Source organism: Uranotaenia lowii, chromosome 1, assembly GCF_029784155.1.
Source record: "Uranotaenia lowii strain MFRU-FL chromosome 1, ASM2978415v1, whole genome shotgun sequence".
In the NCBI taxonomy this organism is placed as follows: domain Eukaryota; kingdom Metazoa; phylum Arthropoda; class Insecta; order Diptera; family Culicidae; genus Uranotaenia; species Uranotaenia lowii.
In genome coordinates, this window is record NC_073691.1 from 36,520,712 (window position 1) to 36,545,039 (window position 24,328).

General features: G+C 35.8%; 1 protein-coding gene across 1 annotated transcript; it reads right to left on the bottom strand.

Annotated features, from left to right (window-relative positions):
• Positions 1 to 9,196: 9,196 nt before the first annotated feature.
• LOC129759216 (uncharacterized) lies at positions 9,197 to 17,042 on the bottom strand. Its single transcript, XM_055756626.1, has 3 exons — positions 16,844 to 17,042; positions 9,490 to 16,788; positions 9,197 to 9,434 (listed from the first exon to the last, which is right to left on the bottom strand). Exon 2 carries the CDS (start codon positions 15,125 to 15,127, stop codon positions 9,827 to 9,829), a length of 5,301 nt encoding a protein of 1,766 aa, XP_055612601.1. The 5' UTR covers positions 15,128 to 16,788; positions 16,844 to 17,042; the 3' UTR covers positions 9,197 to 9,434; positions 9,490 to 9,826.
• Between the last annotated feature and the right edge of the window lie 7,286 nt (positions 17,043 to 24,328).

The following is a 24,328-nucleotide window of genomic DNA, read 5'->3' on the forward strand; positions in this document are numbered from 1 at the left end:
CCACAATCGTCCGGCAAAGAATGGGGAAGATCAAAAACGGGAAAGAGAGCCGAGGTCACAGAACAAGTGAAGATAAATCAGTCATTCAATGTGTTTTCAATAGCCAACAATTGTGTCCCAGTCTGCGTGCATTGGTGCATCGCCATTGACAACACGGATGGCAGAATGGCGACAGTTTATTCCGAATGCGCCAAGATTGCATACGAATATCCCGGTATGGGAACTTGTCCATCCCAGTCCAAGTCTTTATCCAAGCACTGAAAAAGGCCATCGCAAAACGGTTGGAGATGCACTTTTGAATTTGTTTTCCTTCCCAGCTTTCTATATCTCTCTTTCAACCAAGAAGAATCAATATTTCTTTTGTTACATCAACGGAAACGAAATAACGGGGATCAGCCCAAGATGGCCTCCGCCGATTGATCCGGCTCTGGCTACCGTTTTTTGAATTTCAAATTGAGCCGGCTGCCGGGATTTTCTGCCGAAGTTCAGCTCTGGTCAAAGGTTAGGCTCCGGCAGCACAGGTTCATGTTCATAATTTGCCAGTGAAATGTTTTGGGATTCCCTTGATTCAGTCGTGACGAACCTCCCGTTGATAATCTTTTACTGACGGAAATCTTGACTAAAATGGTAAGACACAAGTCGGTGTCGAGAACTATCAGAGAGTTTAGCTTTTTTTTGCCTAATTTCACATCACTTATTCCACGACGAAATTTTCTTCAAAAGACGTTCCGTGAATAATTACAGCTGTTGAGAGATGTTTTGCATATTTTCAAGTTCAACCTGTATTCCATATTTTCCCATAAAAAATAGCGATAAGCAAGGGGTCAATCTAACGGCATTCAGTGTGACATTAATGGACGAAATACGCTTTCCGGTTTCATGCCACACACATAGCGATGAACTCTAAAAACCCGAAAATTCCGATGACCGAAATTCATATGCTACCCATTAAAATTAGAGAAACCGAAAACCAACCCGGTGACCAGGTTGATCCCTAAAGAAGATTCACTGCGGCCATCCTTGTAGTCTTTCTTATAACCCATATCATCCGCCAACAACCGAATCATGAGATCCGTTTTACGATCGAGACATAAAAACAGTCCATAAACACTTTTCCCGGTTCTAAGGCCAAAAGAAGCTTAGAGCTGGAAGAATTGAATCATCTCGGACGAAAATTGTCCCACTATGCGCAAAACGTTCTACATTACTGGCTCCTACTTAAACTCGGGTCAGCTGTGCTCTCATATCGGGGATTTTAAGTAGGGTGGCAGAAGATTTTAAAACGATAGGAAATGTAGTGAAAACGGCTGAAAATTTAGGAACCTGATTAAAGCACATTTCTTGGTGAGATTTTGAAAAAGTTTAAAGTCAAGAGTATTTAACATCCCTTCATTTTCGCCGAATTAACAATAAAGAAAAGGAGAATTGAACATTTTTTGAAATAGGCGTTGCAAATAGATAAAAAAAACTGAGATACACAACGCGAGTATCACAATATATAAACCAAAAATTGAAAAATCCAAACCAATGACCACACTTAATCAAAATAACGACACATTTCATTGAACGACTTTAATATACAAAACTTATACATAAAATATACATAAAAAACAACTTAAAAAAATAAAAACAGAAAGTAAAAAAAAACACAAAATTACTGAAAATGCACGAAAGAAAGATTTGATTGAAAAAAGTCCAGAAAAATGCAAAAAAAAAACACAAAAATAGAAATAAACTACAAGAAAACATGGCATGGTACAAAAAAAAATTAAAATCTAAAAAAATAACAAGCAATCAAAGATTTGATAACACAAAATCACTAAAAATGCAAAACAAATGACAAATAATTTGAAAAAAATATTATAAAATTCCAAAATAAACACCAAAAAGTATCTGAAAATGAAAAAAAGGATTAATGTGACAAAAAAAATGCAAAACTAAATACATGACTTAAAATGATTGTCAAAACAAATGAAAAAAACATTGACAAAAATCGACATCGAGCTTAAAAAAGTGATATTTATTTACATTTACGGACTTAAAATGACCAAAAATTAAATAATTACAAAAATAATGATAAAAAAAATAAGAAAATAGAACAAAAATCGACTATAGATAACAAAAAAAAAAATTAAAATGACAATATCTTAAAAATAAATTAAAAAAAAAAACACAATAAAAAAAACAACAGATTGATAGTATTTACAATAAAAATGACAAAAATTCACAAAAATAAACAGAAATCGAGAAAAATGGACAGATATTGACGAAAATTGATAAATTGACAAATATCGATAAAAATTTTCAAAATTGACAAGAATTGTTAAAAGTTACGAAAAATTTACAAAAATTGAACAAAAACGAAAAAAAATATAAAAAAAAACCACAAAAACTGACAAAAGTCTTACAAAAAATTAATGTACTGACAAAACTTTCATAAAATTTCAAAAAATTACATGAAATTACATGAAATTTCATGAAATTACATATAATTACATAAAATTACATGAAATAACATTTAATTACATGAAATTACATGAAATGACATGAAATTACATGAAAAACATGAAATAACATAAAATTAAAAAAAAAGGACAAAAAAACAGAAAAAATGATAAAAAATAAACATAAAGAAAAAAACGGAAAAAAATGTAAGATGACAAAAAAATACATCAATAAACAAATAATAATAAAAGATGACATAAAATGACAAAAACGACAAAAAAAGACGAACATAAAAAAAAATCAATAAATTAAAAAAATTCAAAAAATAAACATAACAAAAAAAAATTGAGAAAAATACAAAAATTGGCACAAAATACAAAAAAAAGAACTAAAAATGATAAGAAATAACGAAAATCGAGAAAAAAATTTCAAAAATTCAAAAAAAGTACAAAAGAAATGACTAAAATGACAAAAATGGCAAAAATAACACAAAAAGAACTAAAAACATGAATGAAGGCAAAACAAGACAACAAATTGGAAAACTGAAAAGAATCGGCAAAAAATTTCAAAAAAAAAGTTAAAAAAATTACAAAAGGTTTCGAAAAATGACAAAAAATGACATAGTTTGAGAAAATTTGACACAAAAAAATTCACAATAATGACATAATTTTAATGACACAATTTTACAAAAATAATATTTAATTCATTTAAAATTCTAAAGGTAAAAAAAATTCACAAAAAATTACAGAACTGACATCAGTTGACAATTATAGACTTCCAATTTTTGTTTCAGAATGTAAAATTATGTCAGTTTTGTCAAAATAGATAAAATATTGACAAAAATGACAATAAATAACCAAACAAATTAAAAAATAATGCCAAAAAAATAACAAAAAAGAAATATCATAATGTGACAAAAAAAATACAAAAAATTGCCGAAAACTTTCAATAAACTAAATGGGATAAACAACAAAAAAAATCAAAAATTTACAAAAAATTCAAAAATCTCAAGAAAATAACAAAAATTGACAAAGAAAAATTACCGAAAATGAAAAAAAATAATATAAAAAACATGATAAAAAAATAACAAACCATGCCCAAAAATGGCGAAAAATGACAAAAAATAACAAAACAAAAATCATGAAGAATGACAAAACGGCAAAAAATTACCAACGAACAACAAAGCATAACAAAAATATACAAAAATTTACAGAAAAAGACAAAAACGATAAAAAAAATGACAAAAATATTTCCAAAAAGAACGAAAATTATAAAAAATGACTATTAAAAAAGAGTACAAAAAATATCAAAAAAATGACAAACGCATAAAATTTCAATAAAATGACAAAAAAATACAAATATTGACAAAAATTGACAAAAATTGACAAAAAATGACTAAAATGACATAAAGTGAAAAAAATTACAAAAAATTTAATAAAATATAAAATTTAAAAAAGAAAAAAATGACAAAAATGACAAAAAATGACAAAATATTGACAAAAAATGACAAAAAATGACAAAATATGACAAAAAATGACAAAATATGACAAAAAATGACAAAATGTGACAAAAAATGACAAAAAATGACAAAAATTGACAAAAAATGACAAAAAATTACAAAAAATGACAAAAAATGACAAAAAATGACAAAAAATGACAAAAAATGACAAAAATGACAAAAAATGACAAAATGATAACAAAAATGACAAAATGATGACAAAAAATGACAAAAAATGACAAAAAATGACAAAAAATGACAAAAAATGACAAAAAATGACAAAAAATGACAAAAAAGACAAAAAATGACAAAAAATGACAAAAAATGACAAAAAATGACAAAAATGACAAAAAATGACATAAAATGATAAAAAGTGACAAAAAGTGACAATAAATGACAAAAAATGACAAAAAATGACAAAAAATTACAAAAAATTACAAAAAATTACACAAAAATACAAAAAAAGACAAAAAATGACAAAAAATGATAAAAAAAGACAAAAAATGACAAAAAATTACAAAAAATTACAAAAAATGACAAAAAATGACAAAAAATGACAAAAGAAAATGACAAAAAATGACAAATTAATGACAAAAAATGACAAAAAATGATATGAAATTACAAATTACAAAAAAATTACAAAAAATTACAAAAAATTAAAAAAAAATTACAAAAATGACAAAAAATTTCAAAAAATTTCAAAAAAATGACGAAAAATGACAAAAAATTACAAAAACTAAGTTTCATAATTGAATAAAAGTTACAAAAGCAATGCAAAAAATAACAAAAAAATAAGAAGAGATCGATCCCCGTTATTAATGTTTGTTACCTTATTTTGAAAAGTGATGTCTTTTGAAGTAAGTTTGTAACTCTTTCTTTATCTATCACTTTAGAGTGGTTGACCGGTGTTCGAACTTAAATTTGATATGTGATGATAATGCTTTAAATTAAATTTTTCTCTCTCATTTTCACACTTCTTCTTACTTTTCATCCATCTGTAAAATTTCATAATCTTAAGATGATACTCAAAAGGACATTTCTTTTCACTGATAAGGCCGGCAAGTTAAGTAATGGTTACAAAAAGTTTAAGCAAATTAAAAAAAAATCAAAAAACTAAAAATTTCAAAACCTAATAAAGAAATGTTTTTAAAAATTAAAAATTCGAGTTTAAAAAAACTAAACCCACAAAATATTAAAAATACAGAAAATAAAATACTAACATTACTTACAATTTAAAACAAAAACAGAGAAATATTGACAAATGAGTGACAAAAGTTGAAAAAACAAATGTAAAAAATGGTTTTAAAGAAAAAATTGACAAATCGACAAAAAAATTACCAAAAATTTCAAAAATATTTCGATAAAAGTCAAAAAATTACAAAAAAAAATTAAAAATACATATAAAAAAATGAAAAAAAAAACGATAAAGTACAAAAACGGAAAAACAAATAAAAAATACAAAAAAAATACTTTTAACGAAAAATAATGACAATTGACGACAAAAAATTGCAAATAAATAACCAAGATTGGAAATGGCAAAATAACATGAATCAACAGAAAATGACAAAAAAAAACGAAAATGAAAAAAACCATACAAAAATCGTTAAGAAATGACAAAAAGGAAGCGAAAAATTACGAAAAATTGCAAAAAAACAAATATGAAAAAAAAGACCAAACATGCTTTGAAATAAATAAAAAAAAGACAAAAATTGACAAACCATGCCAAAATGGCAAATTTATGTCAAAAAAAATAAAAAAATTGTCAAAGTATTTAAAAAAATGGCAAAAAATGATGAAATGTGACAAAATCTGACCAAATTTAATAAAATATGACACATTTTGACTAAATTTGTCATAATATGGCAAATAATGACAAGATTTGTCTAAAAATTCAGATGAAAGACAAAAAAATGAAAAAGGAACAAAATAACAAAAGGGATAAAATGACCAAAAATTACAAATTATAAAAAGAAATCCAAAAAATAAGAAAACTTACATGAATTAACAATTATAGTGAAAAGTTGAAAAAAAAGAAAAATAATGACAGAATACTACAAAAAACAACAAGGACAGACAAAAACTGAAAAATAATTTCAAAAAATAAAAGAAAATAAAAATAGACAAATAAGAAACATTTATTTATTTCTACACGAAACTGAAAACAATAACATTCAATTTAAAAAAAAATTACAAAAAAAAGTTTCAAAAATTAAAATGACAGAAATGATATAAACCATCATAAATTGACAGAAAAAAGGACAACAAACGACATAATATATTTAAAAAAAAAATTACCAAAATGAAATTAAAAAAATTAAAACTGACAAAAATTTACAAAACTTAACAAATATTATACTAAAAGGGACAAAGGACAAATTAAAAAAAAATTGGCAAAACATGCTAAAAAAATGATAAAAAAAACCAAATGGAACATTATTTATACCTACAAAAAATATAATTTTCAAATTAACATAATTTTGAATCAATTTTTTATCACCCCAAGTTTTTATTCATGGTTTTGTGCATTTATCAGTTTTCTAGATTTGTTTATATTTCTTGTTTTCTTGTTCGTATCATATTAGCTATTTTTGTTGTTTTTTTTTATCATTTTTTAGTTCTTTATTCTGGTTTAAAGTCATTTGGTTGTGTTTAGGTTTTTTTTTTAAATTTTGTATAATTTTTACCAATTTTATCATCATGAGTACTTTATATTGTTCTATTTTGTTGTTGTTGTTGTATTGTATCTCCATTGATCATCACGAAAGGGGTTTGTATATGAAAAATTACATAAACGGAGAAAAAAATTACCTTTAGTAAGACACAAATTACTTAGGATAACAAAAGTGAAAAAAATGACTAAAAAAACTTTAACAAATGACAGAATATGGAAAAAAATGAAACATTAATTAAAAAGTGAAAGGATGATAAAAAACAATAAAATGAAAAAAAAAAAATTAAAGCGTGAAAAACAGTTACATAATACTACAACCAATTGGAATATTTGACAAAAACTGATAATTTATAACAAACAAAATAATAAAAATGGTAAAGAATGACAAAAACTGACGAAAAATTTTTAATACCTGAGAAAACTAAAGAAAAATATTTGTGCAATGAATTTCCACCTTTGTCTGTTTGTTGTGGTTTGTTTTTTCAAACAAACCTTGGGGAGTCATATTTCATTCCTTCGTACTTATTCAGGATAATTCGTAAAAAATCAATCCTAAAAATTGTAACTCAAAGATAAAGCTGCTTATGATTATGTATATCTCGTTCGAAAAATTTATCGAACAAGGATTTTTGGACTGCTAAAATGCTTATTTTTCGAAACGTTAGTTCATTTTCTGTTTTGTCATTAATATGAGCGTTTCCGAATTCTTCCTGAAAAACTGTAAACCTTCATATATTTCTAGAACTGAGCCAGGCTTTTCATTGTTTTCAGTTGTATCACAAAAAATGAATGTTGATGAAGAAATAATTATCAGTAAAAGTATAAGTATGAGTAAAAGTATAAGTATAAGTATAAGTATAAGTATAAGTATAAGTATAAGTATAAGTATAAGTATAAGTATAAGTATAAGTATAAGTATAAGTATAAGTATAAGTATAAGTATAAGTATAAGTATAAGTATAAGTATAAGTATAAGTATAAGTATAAGTATAAGTATAAGTATAAGTATAAGTATAAGTATAAGTATAAGTATAAGTATAAGTATAAGTATAAGTATAAGTATAAGTATAAGTATAAGTATAAGTATAAGTATAAGTATAAGTATAAGTATAAGTATAAGTATAAGTATAAGTATAAGTATAAGTATAAGTATAAGTATAAGTATAAGTATAAGTATAAGTATAAGTATAAGTATAAGTATAAGTATAAGTATAAGTATAAGTATAAGTATAAGTATAAGTATAAGTATAAGTATAAGTATAAGTATAAGTATAAGAATAAGTATAAGTATATACTTTCGACCAGCTACAGAAGAAGAAGTTATTCTTAAAATAAGTAAGCTTGATTCATCAAAGAGTCCAGGACCAGATGGAATTCCAGCGCAATTTGTCAAGGCGAATCATACAATTTTGGCTCCTTTAATTAGGAACATCTTCAACGACTGTATCCAGAACGGTGAATTCCCAGAATTCCTCAAAACAGCACGAGTTCTACCGATTTACAAAGCAGGAAAAAGGACAGACTGTAGCAACTATCGACCCATCTCGATATTATCGGTGTTTAGTAAGCTTCTAGAACAGCTGTTAGCAGATCGCGTGTCGCAATTCCTTAAACAGCATAAGTTATTATATAGCTACCAGTACGGTTTTCGCGAAGGATCAAGCACTCTAACAGCAGCTACCGAGCTGGTAGATGCCCTGGATAATCGGAAGTTCATGGGGGTGTTATTTTTGGACTTAAAGAAGGCTTTTGACACAATCGACCACGCAATTTTACTTCGGAAACTAGATACACTTGGAATCAGGGGAAATGCGAACTCCCTCTTCGCTAGTTATCTAGCCGGAAGGAAGCAATACGTCCAAATAAACCAGTCATCTAGTGACCTAGGGAACCTACCGGTTGGAGTCCCCCAGGGTAGCAATCTAGGGCCTCTCTTGTTTATCCTGTATGTAAATGACCTGCACAAATTACACTTACATGGTAAACCTAGACTGTTTGCGGATGATACGTCGCTGTCGTACGAACACTCCGACGTCGGGACGATTATATCGCAGATGTCAATGGATCTTGAACAACTCAAAGCCTACTTCGATACAAACCTTCTCTCGCTCAACCTGGATAAAACCAAATACATCATTTTTAAATCCAACAACCGTTTGCCTACACAACACGATCAGCTCCAAGTTAACACTACTGTAATACAGCAAGTCAAAACATTTAAATACCTGGGCCTTAAGTTCGACGAACATATGAGATGGGACGCGCATATAGACTGCCTAAGAAAAGATCTAAGTGCCATACACAGCATCCTTTGGAAGATATCAAGTTTTATACCCACAATGCAATTAATATGTTTGTATCATGCATTCGTGCAAGCAAAGTTGCAATACATGATCTCAATCTGGGGAGCTGCGAGAAAAAAGGACATAAAAGCACTCCAAACCATGCAGAATCGATGTCTAAAAGCGGTGTACAAACGACCAAGACTTTTCTCCACTCTCGAATTATTCCAAGAAGCCTCTCAATCCATTTTACCAATCGCCGCATTAAGGGAGCTGCAAGGTGTCTGTTGTGGGATACGGTTCGCGGGTTGAGCAATCTTTAAACGGCCTTTCCGAAGTTTCCAAACCACTTCTCCACGTACCTTTTTTGTCCTACGTTGTGTTCTCCTTTTCGTTTCTTTCCAACTCGATCCTCTTTTATCCTTACTGCTTACAATCCACCGCCTTCCAATCCTTAACCGTCCTAAATGTCCTTCGTCCTGTATATGTAGTCCAAGTCCTTTTCTTTCCACCACTTATTCACAACCTTTATGTAATACTTCTTAAAAACACTTTATTTTTGGAACTAGCAAAACGCGAGAGTTAATCTCAACCTTTATTTGAGCTCTATCGGTAGGATACTGACTGTTGTGTTGTCTTCTAACGATCTATCTACCTATTCTACTGGGGGTTATATGTATCTCTTCGTGTATCGTTCGTGTGCAGTGTTCATTTAGATACAATTGTGTAGTGAGTTCTTGTGGAAATGTTAAGTACTATGCAACTCCAGTGATCCTCAAATAGTGGTGATCATTGCATATTTTACTTAAATTTAAATATTTTGCTTATCGACTAACATTTCCAGCCCCCTTGAAACTATGTTTCAACTAACACCTATCTTATCCTAGCTATTCAATTTCAATTCAAAATTTTGCTTCTTCTTCAAAAAAATCATGGAGCTTCTGCAGAGTCCTCGTTGGGTAATGGACAAATTCGGTTGACCGGACGCCTGTACGTCCCCTCGAACGTCTTGACTGTGACCACTCGTACCACTCCGTCTGCGCCTGGGTGTACCTCGACTATTCTCGCTAGCGGCCATTGTAGTGGTGGCGAATTGTCTTCCCGTAGAATCACTATGCTGCCGATGCTGATGATGCTGGGCTGAAGGTTCTTGGTCGCTTGTTGCAGTCCCGTGATGTATTCTTGGCTCCAGCGTTGCCAGTATCGTTGAAACATCTGCTGTCGTTGCTGATAGTGAGCTAGGCGGTTTGTGGGTATGGCGGTAAGATCGGGCTCAGGGAGGGCTTTCATAGACGACCCTATTAAAAAATGAGCTGGGGTGAGGGCATCTAAATCTCTTGGGTCATCAGATAATGGGGCTAGAGGTCTAGAGTTTAGGGCGGCGGATATTTGAACTAGCAGAGTGCAAAAATTTTCATGGCTTAGTTGGTTGGTTCCAATTTCCTTTTTCAGGCAGGTCTTGGTTGAGCGCACGGCTGCCTCCCATAATCCACCGAAGTTGGGAGCACGGGGTGGAATGAAGTGCCAGGAAATTCCTTGCTGGGCTAGCTCCGATCCGATCTCGTGTTGTCCAGTCTTGCTGTTGATTCCCTTGTACAACTCGTATAACTCGTGCTTTGATCCTTGGAAGTTCGTCGCGTTGTCTGAGTGAATTTGCGATGGAAGTCCATGATGTCCTATAAACCGACGAAGTGCAGCTAAGAATCCAGCGGTTGATAGGTCCATAACCAGTTCAAGGTGTATTGCCTTTGTCGTGAAGCAAATAAATACCGAAATATAGCATTTTGGAGGGGCTGCTCGGCGGTGAGGGGGTTTCAAGTAGAAAGGTCCACAAAAGTCAATTCCAGTTATCAAAAATGGACGAGCTGGGCGGACTCGTGTGGACGGAAGTTGACCCATCGGTTGTTCAATCGACTTGGGGTTCACACGGAAACATCGATGACAGTTTCGAAGGACGGAACTGACCGCTCTTTTTCCATTGATTGGCCAGAATTCCTGTCTCATGACCGCTAACGTTACTTGGCATCCTCCATGGTGGGTTTGAAGGTGGTAATAATCGATGAGAAGGCGAGTGAAGACATGCGACTTTGGAAGTACAGCTGGATGCACTGTTGCGAAGTTCTCTAGCGAATTCCGTAGACGACCGCCAACTCTGATAATGTTATCCTTATCCAGGAAAGGACAGAGTAGTTTCAAAGGAGATTTGTGTGGAACATGGTAGAGCCTTTTCAAGGATTTGATTTCCTCTTGGAAGCATTCCTCTTGAACCAGTTTTACAAGAGCCATTTTCGCTGAATTGATCTCTTGCATCGTTAGAAGTGACGAAGTATTTTTCTGGCTGAATTTTCGAGAATTGGCAGCAAAGCGTCGGAACAGTGCAACTAATCTTACCAAGGGAATCAGAGAAGATCGAAGCGAGAAGATGAAGCTGGTTTCTTGTGTTGCTGCGGTAGCTTGAGTGACTGCTCGGGGTTCCAAATCTGCTTCTTCGGGTGGAGATCCAGCATCTTCAGTCATCCATCTCACCGGTGACTGCTTCAACCAAAAAGGACCCTGCTTCCAAAGGTCACTTTCCAGGAAATCCTCGACCTTCATTCCGCGGGATACAAGATCGGCGGGGTTCTCTTTGCCTGCCACATGCAGCCATGGGTGTCCGTACGTAGTTGTCTGGATTGCTGAAACGCGGTTTGCGACAAAGGTCTTCCACGAGTTGGGTGGAGCTTTTAACCAGTGCAACACCACAGTTGAGTCCGACCAGAAATATGCTTGCACGTTTTCCAAATTGAGGGCCTTTTTTACTGTCTGGTATAGGTGGGCAGCTTCCCTAGCTGCACAGAGTTCTAGTCTTGGAATTGTGAGTCGCTTCAAAGGCGCGACTCTAGATTTCGATGACAAAAGTTCGGTGCGTACGTTGTCTTGTCGATCACTGGAACGAACATATATACAAGCTCCATACGCAAGATCCGATGCGTCGGCGAAACAATGGAGCTGTACATCAACGTATTCGGGTATGAAAGCAAATCTGGGTATGCAGAATTCTGCTAATTTTGACAATTGGCGATGGAAGTCCTGCCATTTCTGCTGTAGTTCTGGTGGTACCGGAGCATCCCATCCCGTATGAAGTAGTGCCAGTTCCTGCATTATTATTTTTGCGGTAACTATTACGGGGGAAATTAATCCGAGGGGGTCAAACAACTTAGCGATTGCCGACAGTATACGCCTCCTGGTCCATTCGCCATTTTCATTTTCAACACTGTATATGAACCTGAGTTGATCTGCTTTAGGTTCCCAAGTTATCCCTAGAGTTTTAACCTTCTCATCGGGATTCAAATCAAAGGTTATCGTGAGGTTGGTCCCCAATTGATCCTCAGGTAGACCGGACAAAACCTCCGGTTTATTTGAGCACCATTTCCGGATTGGAAATCCTCCTTTAGCCATTAATGACGTCAAACTTTTTCGTAATTCGATGGCTTCGTCCACATTTGATGCTCCTCCTATATAATCGTCGACGTAGAAATCCTCTTGCAGTGCGAGACGAGCCTTTGTTCCTTCCTGTCCTTCATCTTCAGCCAACTGCGTCAGAGCCCGAGTTGCCAGAAAAGATGACGGCGTGAGTCCATATGTCACAGTTAGCAATTCATAGACCTGTATCGGACCATCCCTGGTGAACCGGAAGAAAATCCGAAGTCGAAGAGCGTCATTGATGGCCTGAAGTACTTGCCGATACATTTTTTCCACATCTCCCACAAGCGCCACCTGATGCCTGCGGAAGCGAACTAGGAGATTCAATATGTCATCCTGAATAACAGGTCCTTTCAGGAGTACATCGTTGAGTGAATATCCGCTGTCCGTGCGTGCCGAAGCATCGAATACGACTCGCACTTTCGTAGTAGTGCTTGATTCTTTCATAACCGCGTGGTGCGGCAAATAGAACACCTTCGGTTGATCCATTGCATTAGCCTCTGATTGTAATTCCGCATCCGTTATCCTTCGCATATGCCCCATATCCAAGTACTCCTGCATAAATGCGTGGTATTGTTCCTTCATGCTAGGGTTCCGATCCAAACGATTCTCCAGTTTCCGATACCTGTCCAACGCCATCACTCTCGAATCTCCCAACATCCGTTCCCAATTGACATGTTTCGGCAACTGAATTACGTACCGACCATCTTCAGTTCTGGAATGCGTCTGCTTGAAGTCTTCCTCGCAGTCTTGTTCCTCCTTGGACCAGGCAGGTTGATCATCACAGCTTTCCACCTTCCAAAACTTCTCCAATAGCTCTTCTATTTTTTCGGTAGTGGTTGCCGTGCAGCATCGAACCGATCCATTTTGTTGAAGACTTTCATCCCGACCAGAAACAATCCACCCGAAAACAGAATCCACTAGTATTGGAAGCTTTGGACCCAAGACCATCCTTTTCACCTCTTTGTTGATTAGGAAAGTAAAGAAATGTTCTGCTCCCAGTAACATATCGATGCGACCGCTTATGTTAAATTGAGGATCCGCCATCTTAAGATCGCTAGGAATGTTCCAATGTGATATAGGCACAGTTACCGAGGGAAGTTCCGATGTCACCCGTTGCAAAACCAGAAAATCCAAACCGATGGAGAAATCCGTGACTCTGGAACTTATCATTGTACTGACTGCATGCCGCGCTGTTGATTCGGATTGCCCGACTCCAGTTATTGGAACACAAATCGCCCGACGCTTCAGCTTCAGCATTTGACAAAGCCGCTCGCTCATCACGTTGACTTGGGATCCATTGTCCAGTAACGCCCGTGCTAGCTGCTTCTCACCATTTTGATCGCGAATCGCTACCACCACCGTTGACAGGAAAACCGTGGAGCTCGAAATATCCTTCCTCGTCCCTACGCTGTACGATCCTGCCGAAGTTCCTTCACCTGCTTCCATTTGCACTTCCTCTGCTGCTTCGGCTGCAACGTGTGTCTTTGCTGCGTCACCATTCCTCCCGGCATTGCTGGATGATCTGCTACCATTTGATCCGCTATTGTTATTGCTTCCACCGCTATTGGGTTGAAACCCCGGATGAATTAGTGAGTTATGTTTCTTCCCGCATGTCTTGCAGCTATATTTTGAGTTGCAATCACGCACCCAGTGACCCGCTTTGAAGCAGTTGCTGCATAGCCGCTTTCCGTTGACGAAGTCCAATTTTTCCTTCAGCCCGAAACCCTGGAACTTCACACACCGCACCAAATAATGCTGTTCACCGCAACACTGGCAAGTATTATCCCCTTTTCCGCTCTCCGTAGAAGCATGCACAGCCACTCGATCGCGCTTGAATGCTGTCTTGGGTTGAACCGAACTGTTGCTTGTGTTGGATAGCACAGCGTCCAAAACCCTGGTACGTTTTTCCAAAAACTCCACTAACATCTTGAACGTGGGATCCTTTATAGATGCTGCATGATCCTCCCACAGCTGCAGCGTGCGCGAGTCCAATTTGGAGCACATCCAATGAACAATCATCGCGCCCCAATAGTCCGTATTCTCGCCCAGCTGTTTCAATATTTTGAGCCGCTGATCAAACTCGTCCACTAGTCCATGGATCTGCCCGGCTGATTCCTTTTCAATCCTCGGAAACTCCATTAGCGCCTGCAGATGTCGTTTCTTCAATAGGTATTCGTTGGAGTAGCGCTTGGTGATGGTGTCCCATGCTATGGTGTAGTTCCCACTAGTGATGGTAAGAGATTCGACTAACTTCGCCGCCTCTCCCTTCAGGGCAGATTTCAAATAATGAAATTTCTGTACGTCGCTGAGTTCGAAAGACTCGTGTATCAACGAAACGAAAGTTGATTTAAAAGATAGCCACCCTTTATAATCCCCATCAAACTCCGGCAAGGAAATTTGAGGTAACCGAACTCCTGTGTGCATACCCAATGAACTTCCATTCCGACCTGAATTATCCAGATTTGGAGCTAGCGACGTAGGTTCCAATTTATCTAGTAAAGCTGCCCGAATCTCGAAGTAACTTTCTTCAAATTTCTCATAGTTCATGTTGGTCTCAGCCTCTATTTCACCCTTCGTATCAAGCTCCGATATTTCTTCTTGCAACTCTTTAAACTCTGCCCAAGAATCCTCTAATTTGTCCAATCTGGATTGAACTTGCCCTTTTTGCACCTGGGGATCATATGCTTCCAAAAAGCGCACATGACGATCCAGAGCAGCGAAAATGCGTTCACGCTTTTTAATCTTTTCTTTTATTTTTGTAGCCATACCCACACTATCAGTTTACTGGGACCTCCCAAAGTATGCCGAGCCAACGATAAGTGTAGCCAAATGCTCGAATTGTTGCAAGAAGATTCCAGAGTCGATCCCGCCAAATCAATCAATAAAAAGAAATAAAAAATATCTCACGCAGCACCACCAAGAATCGGTAAAAAATGTTGGACAGTTACTAACCTGTAGCCTGTCAACAACAGGCCTTGAATTTAAATTTATATCCGCTCCCGTATTCAAATTTGGCATGCAGATGTGCAGTACTAAACGCACCGCCAGCCCATATACTATTCGCCACTGAAACACCTTCCTTGCTTATATGCTGAAGTCCACACCCTTCGCCCTGAGGCCTGCGTGTGGTAGATCGAGCCCAACCGAAACCAATAGATCGTTCTTCCACGTTTGCCTCGTCCGCCCGTAGTCCGTACGTACGATCCGTCCGTAGTTAATCTCGCGTAGAGACAATACCGCCCAATATGAAATAAGCAAATGCAAACCCAGTAGCACAACAAACTAGACGATAAATAGATTGGACAGGCACTCACCTGAGGCCTGTCTACAATAGGCCTTGTATCTCAATTTCAACCGCAGGAAGCAGCAACGATGGATCACCCGAATCCTCACGTGCGTCGACCCGAGTCCAACCGATTCCGCTAGATGTTCGTTGCCTACCGATCAGCTTTGTTGCCCACTATTCAGCTCTGTTGGTGACCCGACGTGGAATTTCCTATGTATATCTCCCGTTGAGATGAGAAAATAGACGAAAGCGAACCAAGTAGCACAACAAATAAGGGGATAAATATGTTGGACAGGCACTCACCTGAGGTCTGTCTACAACAGGCCTTGTATAATATAGCACGAACAAGCACGTGATGATGACCGAATCCAGTCGAATCCTTCCGAAGCTAATGAACCAATCCGATGAAATTCCGAGTTTTGATCAGATCCAATCAAAACAAATATCCAGCCAGTTGATCAGTCTATCGTTGCCCTTCGAATAATCCAAACAACGATGTTCTACACGTTGGCTACTTGGGGTGCGCTTTCTTTCCGGAACTAATACTACCGATAGTCGACGATAAAAATGTTTTCCACTTGCAAGTCCTTCATGCGATGTAACATTCACCAAAGCACACCTTGTTCCCATTAACTGCTACACTGCGTAGTGTATCAACAACGTGCGACAGGCATGCAGATAAAACCACAAGAGTTGCACCAGATAATCCGGGGGTGGTGGTGGTGGAATTAGTGAGCCGTTGAAATATTTCACCTTTTGTGTCGCCACAAAGCAGCCAGTTAATATGGCCTAGGCGCCATCAAAGTTCGCGGAACAATACAGCAAGGGTCTATTGTCCTCCGAACCGCCAATTCCCAGCTCAACCGTGAATCCTGGTCACGGCACCAATGTTGTGGGATACGGTTCGCGGGTTGAGCAATCTTTAAACGGCCTTTCCGAAGTTTCCAAACCACTTCTCCACGTACCTTTTTTGTCCTACGTTGTGTTCTCCTTTTCGTTTCTTTCCAACTCGATCCTCTTTTATCCTTACTGCTTACAATCCACCGCCTTCCAATCCTTAACCGTCCTAAATGTCCTTCGTCCTGTATATGTAGTCCAAGTCCTTTTCTTTCCACCACTTATTCACAACCTTTATGTAATACTTCTTAAAAACACTTTATTTTTGGAACTAGCAAAACGCGAGAGTTAATCTCAACCTTTATTTGAGCTCTATCGGTAGGATACTGACTGTTGTGTTGTCTTCTAACGATCTATCTACCTATTCTACTGGGGGTTATATGTATCTCTTCGTGTATCGTTCGTGTGCAGTGTTCATTTAGATACAATTGTGTAGTGAGTTCTTGTGGAAATGTTAAGTACTATGCAACTCCAGTGATCCTCAAATAGTGGTGATCATTGCATATTTTACTTAAATTTAAATATTTTGCTTATCGACTAACAGTGTCATACAAATTCACAACAAGCTGCACAATCCACTGTTCCACTACAATCAACAGATCCAGCAGCTGAATCACAGATTTCCCACTAGATCGAGAGGAAATCTAACGCATAGAAGAGCAAATACCGAGAAGATGAAGAGATCCCCGGAGTATTTCAGCAAGATGAAATACAATCACCTTCCGCCATATTTAAAGCTAGTAACAAACAAGGCCAGCTTTAAACGTCAAGTCAAAGCCTACCTTAAAGCCAACCTAACAAACTATATAGCATAAATAAGAATCAAAACTAACTAAGTCGTGAAACATGTGACCAGCAAGTCCTAAAAAGCCCCCTTAACAGAGAGTAATCTCACTGGGGGCCTGAGAAAGTCAAATTCCTCACATAGTATATATCTGCCACTAATCGCCACAATACCATTCTGCTTTTATATTCCGTCTCCACTAGCCACCAGCCACCACCCGCCACAAAACCACCGCCACCAACCTCCTCCACAAAGTCATCACAGCCGAAAAACAAAAAATACTGTATAATAGTGAAGCAAAAAAATTATGTTAAATTTGAATTTTGTAAATAGCTTTGAAAAGATGCGTAAAAAAATGAATAAATAGTGAGGAGGTTTTATGCCTTTGGGAGAATGGTACCTATAGGAAGCCAACTCCCAGGGGCTTTTCCCTGCTCTTAAAAAAAAAAAAAAAAGTATAAGTATAAGTATAAGTATAAGTATAAGTATAAGTATAAGTATAAGTATAAGTATAAGTATAAGTATAAGTATAAGTATAAGTATAAGTATAAGTATAAGTATAAGTATAAGTATAAGTATAAGTATAAGTATAAGTATAAGTATAAGTATAAGTATAAGTATAATTGTAAGTTTTAGTTTAATTTAAAAAATTATAGTGTATACTGATTGGGGTTTTTTAAATTCTGAGTGAATCATTTCGAATAGTCTGATTTTGTCTTGTTATCTTCCTTTAAAGTGTTTAAAAATAATGGATTTATTTGATGTTTGTGTTTTTGGTCAAAATAATTGAAAAACTCAGCCACCCTTCTCCCACATATGAGCGATTCTAGAAAACCACGCTTCCCCATTATGGCCATCAAAGAGAGCTCGTAAATCTGAACGGCCAAGAGACGAAACTGTATTCTGTGTGTGCATTATGACCATAAACTGGGGCCAGGTTCATGGATTCTCTTGGACGATCGAGGGTCGACGAGGAAGCACATTTTCTCGGGAATGGAACTCTTGGCCGCGAAACCTTAAAAGGATTGTATTTTTTTTTGTTGCTGATGTTGTCTTCATCTGTTATGGCACTCTAGCCAGGCTTCCCGGTTTCCCCACTCACTCCAGGAAACCCATAACGCGGACACTTGTTTTTTAATGGCCGTGAAAATGAACCATCAATTACAATATACATCACACGGTCACTTCAACACTTGAGTGGCGAGTATTAAACTGTATATCATTGCCGGCTCCAAGAAATCGGTAAGCGCAGGAATGAATCAATTTGACATGGAAATAACTTTTCCAGATGGAATGGTTCTAAATTTAGCATGTGATGTTGAAAAGTTCAGTGCTCGATTGATTCTACAATTGAAGGAGATCATTCACGATCTTCTTTTATTGAAAGTTTAAACAAGAAATTTTTCCTACACTCATAAGAGAAATTTACAAACTGGCGGGTGCTGTATGTTATGACTGATCACAAAAAGATTTGTTTACCTTCAATAAGTTCAAATTAATCCCAAAAATTCCAACCAAAACAATCATTAATCTTTTCGGGTTTGATTAATTGATCTAATTTACCAGCACCCGTTTACCGACAAACGAAACCGAATCAAACCAATCATCCAGTGTGGGGAGGCTGATCGACCAGTGCTAATAAAATTGTCCGACCACACGCCTCAAATCGCGCTCATTAATTAGGGCTTTTGCCTTTGGGTCGTTGATGCTGCAAGAAAAAAAGACACTTCAAACGCAACCACAACAACCTCCTAGCACCAAAAATGGAACTTGCCCATCGGCCTCCGCCTTTCGGAATTCCGGCTTTACCTCGACTACTTAATTCAACACGAAACTGACTAAGGTGCCAATCCATTGATAAGCATAGCGTTCTTGTGACTAAACAGCTCTATCATGCCAAATTTGCTGTTGTGGGTTTAAGGAATCCAATAAAATAATTTATCGCCTATTGATGAAATTTGTGCGGCGATCGCACACGGTTATAAAACTACCGATCACCGTTTGCTGTTGGTTTTGCAGTTAGATTTGTAGTTCCAGTGACTCTCACCTTCCCAGCTTCAGTCGGTCGTCTAGCCTGGAAGTTGTCACGGTCGCCAAGTGATGGGTCACACCGGCTCAGGTTTTAATGGTCAATTTCTTCAAGGTTAATGACCTTTTCTGAAGGGGAAGGAGTAGGGGATTCTCATCTGCAAGTTGGTAGGCATGACAATTGTTGAACAATATTTCTTTTCTGTCCTGTTCTTTTGTTTTCATAGTTTAGATAATTGACAATTATTTTAAATTGTTGTAGGATATATTTTACTGCATTTTACTCAGTTTCTATAAGATATTGGCAACATGGCGACCGTGACATATTTAGGGGAGAATGAGGTTACTTGATTTTTTCAATATTTCTCGAAACCGGAATGTCGTACAAATACAAACTTTATATTCATTTAATAACTAATGTTTCAATTTGATTTAACGTTCTAGTGATAATAATCTATATATATAAAAAGCAATTATCTGTATGTTTGTTTGTTTGTTTGTCCTCTATAGACTCAGCCGTCTTAAGGGCTAGAGGTCTGAAATTTGGCATGGATGTTCATTAGGACCAGGAAGGATGAAAAATGTTTTCAGATTTTCGGATGACCCCTTCTTAAGGGGGTCGTCCATACAAGACAAATAATGTTTTCGCGATATTGGCGTTATTTTTCGTCGGTTTGTGTTGAAAATTTGTACATGAGAGTTTTAAAAGACTAGCAATCGATTTCAGGTGTCAAATTTTGTGGGAGGGGTCAGCCAAAGGGGTCGTCCATATTATCTAATAGCTATTTTTGCGATATTGACATTATTATACATCGTATTCAGATGAAAATTTGTACACGATAGTTTTGAGGGACGTGCAATCGATTTGAGGTATCAAATTCAGTGTAAGGGTCCGTCAAAAGGGGTCGTCCATATAAAAAATTGATTATTTTTGCAATATTGTCGTTACTTTTCATCAGATTTTGATGAAATTTTGCACATGATTGTTTTTAAGGACGAGCAATCGATTCCAGGTATCAAATTTAGGAACAGGGGTCGTCCAAAGGGGTCGTCCATATCATCTGATAAATGTTTTTTTTTTGCGATATTGGCGTCATTATACATTCAAATGAGATGAAAATTGGTTCACGATAGTTTTGAGTGACAGGCAATCAATTTCAGGTATCAAATGCAGGGTAAGGAGCCGGCAAAAGGTGTCGTTCATATAACTTTTAAATTTTTTAAGTGATATAAACGTTATTACACATCGGATTCGTATGAAAATTTGCACATAGGAATTATTAGACACAAACAATTGATTCCACTTATCCAAATTTTAGTCAGGGGTCGTCCATATTAACTATTCACTTTTTTGCAATATTAACGTTATTATGCATCGGATTCAGATGAAAATTTTTACAGGAACGGGCAATCGATTTCAGGTATCAAATTTCTTGCCTAGGGTCGACGAAAGGGGTCATCTGTATTAATTAGTTTTTTACTTTTTTATGATATTTACATTATTATGGAATGAATTGATTAGAAAATTTGCACATGGGAGTTTTGAGGAAAGGACAATTGATTTCAGATATCAGAGATTGTAAAAGAGGCCACTGAAAGGGATTTAAATTTTTTGGCAATAGTTGCGTTGTTATGCATGTCAAAATTTATACACGAGACGAAAAATCATACACGGGGGTTTTCGGCACGGTTAATTGATTCCTGTCAAATTTAGTTGCACACGACATAAAAAAGTGATCGTCCAACATTTTTGCAACAATTGCTTAACATTTTTTTTTTTTTTTTGTTTCGATTATAGTCGTTTTAACATCTTCATGTCATTCGCGACTTATATCAACGATGAAGTTGGCGGACAAGTCATTGAAAAACTTATCCGGTACAACTGTGATCGATGTTTACTCTTGGGCTCGAACTCACGGTGCTTAACATTGAATTTGGAAATACTTCTGAAAAATGCTTGGCAATTGACTTTCATACAAATTGCTCACGACATATTCCAAGTTGAATACGAAACGGAGTTCGTATGGGATCAGCTAGTCTATTATATATTTTTGAGCTAAGCCTTCCAAATTAGGTGCGATTTATGAGCTTTTAATAAGCCCATCTCATCTGCAATAAATGGTAAGACATCAAAGTTATGATCCAAACAAATTTGTACGTTTTTTGTATGTTTTTTAGCGGTTGGACTATTTGGTGAAAATTATCAAAAAAGGATAAAGCTTTAGCTAATATTTTAATGAAGTTAATCATCAAAAATATTTCAACCAGGTATCTATTTAGCAAGTTCATTAGCTTCCATTTCAACTTACCAGACAAACAATACGATGTTGGATAACAGAGATACGCGTGAAATAAAATTACATGTTTTAGAAGACTGATCCCAAACTTTTGGCCGTTACACCAGACTATTTACGGGGTGATCCCAAACTTTTGGACGATGACTTTAGTAGCTTTTTTTTAATTTATTTTAAGTACTGTACAGATTTTTTCCTTAAAATTGAACAAATGTTTTTCGATAAGAATGAAAAAAAAACAGGATTCAAACCCAGCAATCATTTTTGTAGGTATATCTTGCAACAAACTTTTTTATACTTTTCATGTATATTATAGAATAATCTCATAAAACTTGAAAAAATAGCATTTACTTACCAAAGTGGAGGCAATATACATACAAATTTGAAATTTCTGGCTTAAGCGATAAGAATCATTCAAATTGGAAGATACTCATCACCTTATTCGTACATCCTGAAAGTATGCGAGAGAACACAAGTTTGGCTCTCAATGCACGCAAACTATTGCCAGCGACAATATTTGCTACTTCTCTCATTGGACAATTTTTCCAAATGAACCATCTAATTTTTAGCAATCTGGTTGCACTGCTTATTGCAGAGAGAACAGCAATGTTGTTTTCTCACTTGAAAGCCACGCGGGAAATCAAATTTGCAAACATGGCGGACTTTTTATCATATCCGATTTGTCGAACACGCAGATTTCAGTAGTGGAATTGAATTATCTTCATTCATGTTTCGTCAGTCTAGTCATTACATAACTACACAATTCATTAGCGATGGCTATTGTCTCACTCTCCACTTATCATCTTCCTTAACCGGGAAAGTACTCATTTCTGAATGAAAACTTTGATACTCTTACCCAGAATATCTGGCAACACTATTGTGAACCCAATTTTTGTTGTCTCGCTTAACCGTGTGGTGATGTAAACATTTGTACCGCGTTTATCATCATTGCAATCATTGATCTATTGTTCTCGAATAAGAATTGGACAAAGCAAACGGAACCAAAACAAACCGTTAGAAACCCCTAATTTTCAACAATTTTATCCTCAAAAGAAAAAACTTTTGACGGAATGATTTTCATGAGTATTGATAAAAAACTTAGCTAGATGAAAAGTACGTTTTATTCCCTGCGTATCACCTGTGAACCACTTTACTTAGTCGAAAATTCATATTTTTAAGTGAAAATCTAAGAAAACCATCATTTGATTTTGCTGACACAAGCAACTTTCTGTACGTCAGTTTTTTCATTTGAAGATAATTATGATAACTTATAAGATTATTGAACATTGGATAACAACTTGATTTAAATTAGAAGAAAATTCAAACTCATACAAACTCAACATTAACATTTTGTCAAAAACATACGAAGAAGGTTTTGCTTATCATCTTTTGAATGATATCAAAAGAATTGAAATATGTCATAAGATGACTGAGATCTGGCCGATCAAAATTTTCATCTTTTTGATGGGGTGATCCCAAACTTTTGGTCGGCAGTAAAAAAAATGGATTTCTGTTTGTATGCCTGTCTTTTCCCTATAGACTCGAAAACTACTTACCCGATTTGTGTGAAACTTGGCAGATGGGGGTATTGAAGGCCGGTAAAGGTTCCCATAACGGATTGGGACCCGTCACTATCCCTGGAATGGGGAGGAGGTCTCTCAAAAAAATGTAATCAGTTTTCATAACTCGAGAGCTGATCATGCAGATGAAACCAAATTTGGTATGGGAGTGTATTTGGTTACGAGAAATGTCTCTAAAACAGTTTGATACCCCTCCCTTTTTCCAATGGAGAAATAGTTAGCGAGTATGTAGGCTTCCAAACAATTTTTCGCTCAATTCGAGAAGCCAACAGAACCAAATTTGGCATGCGAAGATACAGTTGCGTTAAAAAAAGAATGAAATCGCGCGAAGCTGCGTACTCCCTTCCAACTTTGACAAGCTGCCATTTCCCTCTCAGTTAATATTTCTCCATGAAATTTTTACACAATCTAGTTTAACTTTATCCAACTAACGCTCTACAAAATTTGAAGTCTTTACAATGACTGGAAACAAAGATACGGCTTTTTCCGAAAAATAGGGAAATTTGGAATTGCTCAACTAAGTTTGCTGTTCCTTTGACGATTATCATTGAAAAAATTTGAAATTTAGTCGAAAGATGTAAAAATGTTTGATCTTCTACCATGCTATGTTTCGTCAAAATCGATTGACGTGATTAAAAATGGTGCCGGGTAGCAATGTTCGGAAAATCGCTCAAGAAAAGCAATCAGGATTCGTTTCAAGCTAGAATACTTCTACCTCCGAGTGTTGTGACACGCACGTGGTAAAAGTATCCGTTGAATATTTGTCGAACATCAACACTAATTAGATACATAAAAATATACCATGCCCCATCGGGGGCTACCGTTGCTTTTTGTCACGTGGCTAATCATCAGTGATAGACATGATACATTTTGTATGACGCTTTCACAATCATTCACTAACGCCTGTACTTCAATCATTGTTTTTAATGATAGACGATCATGAATGTCTCAGAAGGAAAATCTGAAGAAATACCAGGAGCACATGTTGAAAAAAACCGTAGCACATGCTGGAAAGTTCTTTGCGGTTACTTAGTAATGATTTTGTTCTTCTACGCAAAGCGAAAAACTAAAAATCATGTGGTAACCTTTACACATCTC